At 44.7% G+C, this 10,824-nt stretch overlaps 1 protein-coding gene across 1 annotated transcript; it reads left to right on the top strand.

Annotated features, from left to right (window-relative positions):
• Positions 1-302: 302 nt before the first annotated feature.
• Positions 303-9,535, top strand: dusp7 (dual specificity phosphatase 7). The gene is made up of 3 exons (XM_084030608.1): positions 303-1,225; positions 2,544-2,972; positions 5,240-9,535. The coding sequence occupies exons 1-3, from the start codon at positions 811-813 to the stop codon at positions 5,554-5,556; spliced, it is 1,161 nt and encodes a 386-aa protein (XP_083886734.1). The 5' UTR covers positions 303-810; the 3' UTR covers positions 5,557-9,535.
• The last annotated feature ends 1,289 nt before the right edge of the window (positions 9,536-10,824 follow it).

Below are 10,824 nucleotides of genomic sequence, written 5' to 3'. Positions count from 1 at the left end.
GTTATTCAAGGTTCACGAGAAAAATGCATCAAAGACATATTTACAACCAAGGTCATATTTAAATAAATATATCTAAACGTGTAAAAATATAAAACTGTGACTTTTATTCGCAGATCCCTGAGTCCAACGTGCCATTCAAAGTTTGCCCACACCGTGCAGACTATCAATGAATGAATATGAATGTTGTGAAAACAGTGCGAGCTCGTGTGAATGTGTGCAGCTCTGCACCTTTAAATCCGCGCGCTCCTCCCCCCCCCCGGCTCGCGGACAGGGAGCCCGCAGAGCCTCTTTAACGCATCCAGTGGAAATGACAAACCCAGAGGCGCTCCGCGGGGCCGAAGCATGTCAAATAACAACCGCGAGCATGGGCTTTAGCGACGGCGGCTCATCCGGAGCTCACACCGTGGGACACTGACCGTGGTGGGGCCGGTTGTTTGTCGCTTCTTCTTCTTCTCCTTCCCGCTGCGGGTCTGCGGAAGCCCTCGGAAGTTGGAGCGCGCGCTCGACCAAATGGACGTCGATGGACTGGAATGAAAGCTCCACTTCTGTCGGACCGAAGGAAGCGGGGAAAGAAACGCTCTGCATGTTCAAGTTTCCTGCTCCGAGCAGAGGGGCATCGCCGCGTGCGCGTTTTGGATGCGCGTGTGGAAGTGTGAGTGCGTGCGCGCCCGCAGACCAGCAGCAGCAGCAGGAGGAGCGGCAGCGGCAGCGGCGGCGGCGGGAAGCGAAGTTTAGCGCCGTGATTTGTCTTCTTGTTCTCGTGTTGTCGTTCATGTCACACCGGGGGACGCGCGGCGCAACGTTTCCCTGATGAAAATTAACCATCTGTGGAGAGACTCTGTGATCGTGACCGCGGTGATGATGATGTCGGGCAAGAGCGTGGAGTGGCTGCAGGAGGAGCTGGAGACCGGGGCCGGCTCGCTGCTGCTGCTGGACTGCAGACCCCACGAGCTGTACGAGTCCTCGCACGTCGAGTCGGCCATCAACCTGGCCATCCCGGGCCTCATGCTCCGGAGGCTGAAGAAGGGCAACCTCCCCATCCGCTCCATCATCCCCAACAACGAGGACAAGGAGAAATTCGTCAAGCGGTGCAAGACGGACGTGGTGGTCCTGTACGACGAGACGACGTGCACGGAGCGGCCGGAGTCCGGGCTGGGGAGCTCCGTGCTGGGGCTGCTGCTGCAGAAGCTGCGGGACGACGGGTGCAAGGCTTTCTACCTGGAAGGTAAGCCGGGCTGGCTTCAGACCTGAAGGTCTCTTTAATTCATAAAAAAAAAAGAAGAAAATCTCACACTATCGGAGAGAGTTTGATTTCACTCAATTAACTGAGTTTGTCCTAATTATGTCTCAACAATGTATGTTAAAACCATATAATGTCATGATTATGACATAGTTAGTCCGTGTGTTCTCATGTTTCTGGGTCTGAGGCACATCTGAAGCAAAACCTATGAGTTTAAAGGTAATTTGTGGGGCTAAAGGCACTTTATTGATGATTAGTATTAACGTGATTACAGATCGTTGAGCCGTTTAAAGGGATATTCTCACATTTAGGCGACCATTCAAATCACTCCTGCTGTTAACATCCGCCAGACAGAGCGTTTGTGTCTTATTTATTATTTATGAACTATAATGAGGAAACGTTACAGTTCCGTCTATTATAATAACATTTATTATAACAGATCAGATCAGCTGACAGGGAAGTCATAATGAAGGATGACAGGGGAGTTCCTTCACTGAGCAGATTTTAAATGTTTTTTTTTATTATATTTAGTCAATAATCGCTTAAATGAGATGCTAACGTGTTTCAACACATAGAGCTGGGTCCAATATGTTTTCAATTAAATGCTGCAGAAATGGCCCCCGCCATGTTGTGTTCCTTCAGGAAAACACTGGCGTTTTTTTTTTTTGTATCATTTCATGAATGAACAGCGAAACGAGGAGACGCGACGCTCGTTGAATAATCCTGCGGTGCGAACATGGGGGTCTGGAGACGTGCGATGATGATTTGTGTTTCTGTCTGACTCTCGGAGAAAATGCTGCTGTCGCCGGAGTCACGAGCCGAGCTGCCATTCACAAAAAAAAAAATGAAAAGTGCAGTGAGCTGAGCTGACCGTCTCCCCAAGGGTTCAACTTTTCTCAATGGAGCACATCTGTCCGGCCTGTTTGCTTAGTCATAATGACGTAAACATCGCGTTCCTCTCTGATCCGTCACATTCAGATGTGATGGGAGGGAAATAACTGCATTTTTTTTATTTAATTGTGAAAACCATAAACACCATAGCAATGGCACGTTTATATGAGTGAGTGAAAATGGTGATTCATAGAATGAGAATGTACCACCATCAACATGGTTGTTTATTCTTAATCTTATCTATTTATTTCATTTCTAATTAAAGGTTAATTCCCTGTCATTCATGATCCACCTCCTGTATCAGCTGCCATTTTGTAGATGTATTACACAACCTTGCCTGTTCAGGGCACTTCTTCTTTTTCTTTTTTAATCCTAATATTAACCGTTTTCTGGTCTTTTCCTCGTCCTCTAGGGGGCTTCAACAAGTTCCAGTCGGAGTACCCCGAGCACTGCGAGACCAACCTGGACTGTTCCTGTCCCAGCAGCTCGCCGCCCGCCTCCGTCCTCGGCCTCGGAGGCCTCCGCATCAGCTCCGACTGCTCGGACGGGGAGTCGGACCGCGAGCCGGGCAGCGCCACCGAGTCGGAGGGCAGCCCGCTCCCCATCAACCAGCCAGCGTTTCCCGTCCAGATCCTGCCATACCTTTACCTGGGCTGTGCCAAAGACTCCAGCAACCTGGACGTGCTCAGCAAGTACAACATCAAGTACATCCTCAACGTGACGCCCAACCTGCCCAACATGTTCGAACACGAAGGGGACTTCAAGTACAAACAGATCCCCATCTCCGATCACTGGAGCCAGAACCTCTCGCAGTTTTTCCCCGAGGCCATTTCATTCATTGGTGAGTAAAGGTGGAGAGAACTGTGTGTGACAAGCAGGGTGACCATCATCTCACCATCGATTGATCCACGATTGCTTCTTTGAATGTCTTGTTTTTCTGACCAACAATCCAAAACCCGAACTTTGTCACACAACAAAGAAAAAGGAACAAATATGCACACAGCATGGTGCTTTAATACCTTTCTGTCCAGCCACAAATCCATCAGCTGATTAAAGAAAATAGTGAAAAATGCTCATTTCAATCTCACAAAGGCTAAATTGGCATCTTCAAATTGCTTGTTTTTTCCCCCGAACCAACAGTGTAAAGAAGTATTCACAGTTGAGAAATTGAAACCTGTGAAATGCTATAAAAAAAACAAAAACAATCGGTTGCTTCAGCACTAGTTTTATTTTAAGTGAATCCTCCTTTAGTCTCTTTACCTACATTCATCCTAGATGTTAATCACACATCATATTAAAAAATCCTTCTTCCATGAAATAGGTCTCATGGAAACCGTTCTAAAAACTCTCTTAAAAATCGCTTCGCCGGGACGCGGCATGCTTTGGTCGACATCCAGCTGGCTGTATTTTCACTGTCCCTGATTGAATATGAATCTCGGTATCACGAGAGGTTAAAGCAAAGTTTTGAATGAAACATGAAAATAAATTCTTTGAGAATTGGGTCACACCGAAGCCACAAGTATTTTAGCCCCTCAGTTCCACTTTGAGCATTTCCCGTCACTCCCATTATTCCCTCCGACTTAAATCCCAGAGAATGAGTAAATTCCCTCTTTGATGAGTCAACCAGAACCACAGTCATTGTGTTTGTCTTAGATTGTCCAGACCTCTGACATTTCTTCATTTTTTTTTAAGACTAATGCTTCAGCTTAGGTGGGAGGAGGTGTGACATACGCCAGAGCCAGAGGTCGTGGCAGATTTGGGTCATGCCGATGTTAAATGTTGCTGCCTGGCTTGCCGTAATGTGCAGGGATTACATCATCTTTTAGTAATTATGGGTAGAGGAGAGAAGGAGACCCAGGTGTGACCTTACAAAGCACTGCGGATTCCTGAAGTTCTTGTAAGGAGGAGGAATCGGATGTTTTTCGGGCATTTTAACAGGCTGATAAATGGACGACTCTCGTGTTGTAACGCAGGCATAAAGTGATGTAATACGGATCTGAGGATCAGTCGGGAGCAGACTAACCACTGGCTCCCTATTTGACTTCTGAGTCTCCTACATTCGTTGGGAAGTGAGCGCGCGCACCACATATAAATTTAATTTGGCATCCGCTTGGCAGCTTGAGCTCACGAGCCAACTGACCCCAATCCTACAACAAGAGACGCCGGCAGAGAGAGAGAGAGAGAGATAAAGGAGAGGATGAAAGGGAGCGAGGAGGAAGAAAGGAAAGGAGCACTTAACTCTCTCGCTCTAATGGCCTGCAGTGATGCAAGTGCAAGGGCTCGTAACTGATAGAAGGTGGATGGATGTAGTGGTTAATAATGGAACATGTTATTCTTTTTTTATTAGTATTCTGGGGGTTTTTTTCTTCAGACTGAGAGCAAGAAAGCAGAATGAAACATGGCTGTCATTGAGAAAGGTCGTAGTGGATTTAAAATATAACAAATGTTTCGGGAGAGAGACTTTCTCACCTCTCGTGTGATGACTTGTTTACCTGCGTTCTACTAGCCGGGTGACTTTCACCGAAGTTGTGTTGTTATGTTTAATAACAAGCACAAATGACACTAAATGAGCTGTAATTCAATGATAATAGAATATGTTATTGTTTGAGTTGTAGATTTCTGTTTTACATGTGAAGAATTTGTCTCACGTAATGAAAAACAGGGTTAGTTGTGTAAAAAGGCCTGAAATGTGTTATTTTTAGTGACTAAATATGCAACAATCAAATTTCCAGTTAGAAAAAAAACGTTTTACTTTCATTTCTGAGAAACACAACGATTGGCTGATCTGCCATCATGTTTTTCCATCTGCCAGCTTCAAACTTAATACATGTTTATGTATTTTATATTATTGATATTCTGTAAGTATTGTTCCTAATTCCTAATTACACTTCTTTGTGTCTATATTCAAATGATACAGTATAATCACATATATACACAATGTAATGCAATACAACAGTTTCAACAGAGAAACAAAAAAGGTCAGCTGTGTTATTTGAACAATAAATATTGTCATTTTAATTGTAGATCTGATTGCTAAGATGTCCAACATGCAGTTTTAACAGTAATCTATAGTAACCCGCTTCTCGTCTCCGTCCTTCCCCTCCGCAGACGAGGCTCGCTCAAAGAAATGCGGCATCCTGGTGCACTGCCTGGCCGGGATCAGCCGCTCGGTGACCGTCACGGTGGCGTACCTGATGCAGAAGCTCAACCTGTCGCTCAACGACGCCTACGACTTCGTCAAGCGGAAAAAGTCCAACATCTCCCCGAACTTCAACTTCATGGGCCAGCTCCTGGACTTTGAGCGGACGCTGGGCCTCAACAGCCCCTGCGACAACCACTCCACCTCCCCGACGCACGACCAGCTCTTCTTCACCACGCCGACCAATCACAACGTGTTTCAACTGGACACGCTGGAGTCCACATGAGAGCGAGAGGTTCGGAGGCGGGGCGCTTGTCCCTTACCATGATGACGAGCGGCTGCACTGGAGGGAAAGCAGCCGGTTTTAAATGAATGTTTTAGCCTCCTGAGGATCATCGTCTCCGCCTGGTCTCGGAGCAGCGTCGAAGGGGGGGCAGGAGGTCACAGACGCCACGTTGGAAAAAAGGGGGACGGACTGTTTTATTATGCCAGAAGGGAACTGACAAACGGGTTTTTTTACGATGGCCAGGGTCCTCGGGAGTTGAATGGATATCGAGGGAGGAGGAGCCCCCCGATCAACTTGTGGCGTAGAAACCGAGGAGATTTAACTGACTGAGAAACTGAGCAAAGGACAGAGCAGGACAGACAGCTTTCATACAAAGATAGGAACGATCGACGTCCGCGCTCGACTTACGAGACAACGACATCCTCTCCGTCTCGGCCCTCGAGCCGAGCCGACCGGTGCCAAGTGGAGAATCTGGGATTTACTTGTAGGAAATCTCGCTCTACTGAATGTAGAGTTTTACAAACCAAGGAATTAACACACACATAAAACAAATGTATGTATGTTTGTACTGTATGTACCGTATGTATGTGAGCGTACATAGGAAATGTATGGGCGGTCCTTAACAAATTCAGTATGTCTATATGCATTTTTGTATATTTTGTGTACATTTACACACAAATCTATACCTTATATAAATATATACACATAGAAATCGTATATCTATCCAATCCAACAACGGCTTAAGAGATTGTAAAACTAAAGAAGGCGACGCCAACAAAGAGGAACGTTGTTGTGATATTTCTATTTTTTTTGTTGTTGTTTTTTTTGTAAGTTTCATTTTTCGTTTAGGGTTTTTGTAATGACCTAATGCAGTTTGCACAGTGGTGTAGCCATTGACTTGTTGGCACTTGGAGCCGGTGCTGGAAGCGGGGCGGATAAAGAGACATTCAGAGGAGAGGAGCGGAGAGGAGAGGCCAGTCCCAGGCTGCGACGAGTCCCAACAGCTGCACAGTGGAGTGGGGAGGGAGCAGAGGACGGGGTCCAGGGGTTAGAGGGTTAGGGGTAGGACCAGGGGGTCGGGGGGGCGGCTTGGGTACGGGTGAAGATACTACATTAGAGTTGACATTCGAACCAACTGTCTTCAAGTGCAAGTTCCCACTTCCTTCCCTTGTATGACTGTTCATCCAGTTGCCTTACAAGAAGTACCAGTTGTTTCCACCAGCTGTTTTGATTAGTTCAGTCAGAAACGACACCACCTCCCATCACAGCATATTGTCTGACCAGTATGTTTCGCCAAACTGGTTTCTCACAACCTTTTTATACTCTGAGGCTTAGAGGTCAATCGGGGATGCCGAGACATCTGCTTTTTTTTTTTTTGGGGCCGTTTATTTGAGCAACCTCGGGCAAGGAAGTGCCTCAACACTCTTGTATCACCTTACTTCTTTTTGCCTAAGGAGAAGTTGTTCAATTTGTTGCCCTATATTAGGTCCCCTTTTAAGATCCAGGTACAAATTTGCGACAACAACAAAACTCTAGGACAAGGATTGCATCCCGGTCTCGATGTTGGGATTGTGGTTTGGTGGACTGGGACTGGCTTCAACTAAAGACTGCACTTCGGGAGCTTCACGTCCCTTAACGGCACCGGAGAAAACGGTGGAAGGAAGGAAGGCCTTTCCTGCGTAGGGATCACCCATTTATCGTCAAAGAAAACAAAAGTTTGTCTGAGTTGATTCACCCTCAAGCCTTGGGTATATAAAAGATATCTACAGTATATAGATAATAGTAAACAGATCTATATTATTTTGTATACCTGAGCATGCTGTCGCTACTCTATGCTCTCTAACGGTAGACATAACCACGGGTTGGAAGTTGCTTTATCATGTGGGAAGGAGGAATGATGAGGACTGTTTTTTTAACTGCTGTTGTACACAGCATGTGCTTAAAGAGTTTCCTGGGGTCCTGTCCACATCAGAAGCACCTTAACAAGTCAAACTCCAAAAAAAAAAAAATGCGCAAATGCTGCAGGAGTGGAACGTGGAACTCATGCAAGAACATTTTACGCGTTCCCATCCTAAACCTGTCGTAGTACTTGTAGTAAAAGTAAAGATTCCGGCTGTAGCTGCACAGTCGTAAATCACTCGTTCCAACAGGATTATGGCCCATAATCCACGCTTTTAAAATCGCTTTGTGAGGTTCTGCTCAGTTTATGGGCAGGTTCCATTCACAAAAACTTTCAAAAAAAAGCAGAAGAAATCAGCAGATATAGCACTTAAAAAATAAAGAAAGCAGAAATGTTTTGATATTAAATCGGATGCACAGCATCGCAGCTCCTTTTGGCGTTCTGACCAACTACATGTCCTCCTCTGGCCTGTTGTATTTGGTCAAAATGTGATCTTTTTAAAGGAGAATGTGACGTGGTCTTTTAAACCATCCACACACTCAAGAACACATTTGTTTGTGCGAGTATGCGGTTCTTGCGTGAGGCCCATTGTTGGGTTTGGTTTCAGAGCGGCGATGTGGACGGGGTCTAAATAGAAACAGAGAACTGGCTTTCAAAGGGGGACGGCGGTTGAATCTGAACAGGGTTGGTTTTAGCTGGCCTTATATAATCTTTCTAACTTGTTTCTAATGCTGACTGTTCAATACTTTGTATCTCACTTTGGAAAAACGTTGTGTAAAAAGACAAAAAAAGGAAAAACGTTTGTTTATCTGTTATTTGAATCAGAACGTGGTAATGACAGACAGCGAGCTGTCGTCTTTTACCCTAACGGGTCACACAAGGTCCTCTTTGTTACTCTGCAATATATCAAAACAACTTTCTTTTTTTTCTTTTTTTTGCAGTATTTTGTAGTTCCAAGACCTCAACATTTTTAAAAAATCTTCTTCTTTTGTACTATATCTATTCAATTATGAGTACACAAGATCCAGCTCGATACGGCTTTCGGACTGAAGTAACATTTCACCTGGGGTGTCCAAAATGTAGGGGCCACACACACACACACACACACACACACACACACACACACACACACACACACACTGCTTCACACAGCCAGAGTTGTGGGTCGGCATGCCAGTTATGTTTCACAATAGACGATTACACCACCCGGCTTAAGTAATTTCAAGGTCTTTTTCTGTCTTGTTTTGATATAAAGTGCTCTATGCTATTCCTGTGGCCTTTCAATATATATCTAAGTATATATATATGTAGATATATAGATATCTATCTATATATATATATGTTATGAATTGATATGCAAAAGTTCCTCTCCTATTATAGCATATTAGATGAAAATTATACTACCATGCTTGAATGGCCTTCCCCCCCGTCTGTAGTCGTACCCGACTTACAATTAGAGAAACGACCACTTGCACCCTAGGGTTGAAATATATTTCAGTACGGAGCTTTTCTATCTGAAAAAGAAAATGGTTGATTTCAAGCTGCTGTCTTGTGGGGGGGTTTTTTTGTGTCTTTGTAACAAACGAAAGAGAAAATCAAGTCTTTTTTTTCTCTGTTTGTAAATTTGCCAGATCACGGGAACATTTCTGTGTCCTTAAACTCGTAGCTACAGCTCGGCGAGAATGTGCTCGGAACGGTGGAGAGACGCGAGCGAGAGCGGAGAGAGAGAGACAGGTGGCGGCGCTAAAATACAAAGTGAAAGAAAAAAGTGAATGATTTTAAAAATGTTACCTCAGTGAGGAATTTTTCAGGGATTTTTTTGACAATGCATCTTGCATCGTGTTACAGCTTCAAACACAAGTCGAATAGCTGTTTTGTATCGTGCTGTAAAACCGTTTTTAAAAAAGAAAAAGATGCAATCTGTCTGTATGAAAACAAGGGGGGCATGTTGGGGGAGGGCAGTTTCACCTTTCTGTCTACTGAAGGAAATACATTTGACCCTGTGTATTGTACAGCATATGGAAACAACACGAGACATGTTTATACCGCAAATAAATATTGAAATATTTTTTTCTTTAACACTAGTTTCCTCATTTATTTCTTCCCGAATGATGACATAAAAATCACCGTAAGTAGTAATTACGATCACAGTGTCACAGTAAACTGTGTTTTGCTATATTTTCAGTATCCGTTTGTAGACCAGCCTCCACTTCTGGGTTACATACTGCTTATGATTGCTTAATTGGGGGCAGAGTTGAGTTTTTTCTCCACTCTTCCACATCACACACTCAGCATTTGTCTTGTTGTGTCTTCGCTGTGGTTTCTGGCAGCCACATATCCGATTGCTTCAACTGAAACTGTGCCACTTCCCTTACACCACTTATAGATAAAATGAAGCTACCGCCAGAAGCCAGTTAACTCAAATTAGCATTCAGAATAGAAACAGGTGGAAACAGTGAGCCTGGCTCTGTCTAAAGGTAAAAAGAAAATAACACCTTATATTTCATCTGTTTTATCCGAATGAACATTGAAGTGTAAAAATGAGTAGCTGTGGTTTTTACTGGACTGTTTCCAGGAGCCTCTGCTGGTTGCCTGGCAACTGCTAGCCAAAAAAAAAAAAAATTGTCAGCACATAAAATGGTGAATTGACATTTTTTTTACGGGATACATAAACAAGACAAAAACGTGTTAGTTAGGGAGCTTTAGAGCCGCTGGTCTGTATTTCCTGACAGAACCAGGCTAGCTGTCCCACCTGTTTACAGCCTTTATGCTAAGCTAAGCTAAACGGATGCTGGCTCCAGCATATTTACTGGAGGATGTTGCATGGATAACAACTCTCTCATTCTCCGAGCTTCAGCAGCTGGGTGGCCATTAATCGTGCTCCCCCCATAACCTCAACTGCCTTTTCTATATTTTCAATTAGTGGCTAACAATGTGAGCTGACAGAGAGGGAGAAGCAGCAACGTGAGAGAGCGAGAAGGAGGGTGGGAATAAGAAGGGAAAAAAGAGCATCTTAAAGACAGCACTGTGAGCCGAGCTGAGTCGGCTATAAATATCTCCTCCAGTGTTGCCCTCGCTTCTCCCCCCTCTCTTCTTTCATTTTCGCTATGACTTCCTGAGCTCTCGCCGTCTGTAATTCAGGCAGGATATCAGAGACAGTGGAGGTGTAATAACGGAAACGACGGCCCCACCCCGTTTAAAGAGATTGGGGACAGGATGATCGGCACCCAACGACTGATTACTTTCAGGTTTCCTGGCAACAGACATGATGACAGCGTATTTCCCGTACGCCCATCATCATCAGTGTCCCGACAGGTCACGTGACAGGAAATGTTTCCCGCTCTGATTTGAAGTAATTAAAGACAGTT

This window comes from Eutrigla gurnardus, assembly GCF_963514095.1.
Source record: "Eutrigla gurnardus genome assembly, chromosome: 2".
Lineage (NCBI taxonomy): Eukaryota > Metazoa > Chordata > Actinopteri > Perciformes > Triglidae > Eutrigla > Eutrigla gurnardus.
This window is presented reverse-complemented; position numbering and strand designations above follow the sequence as displayed.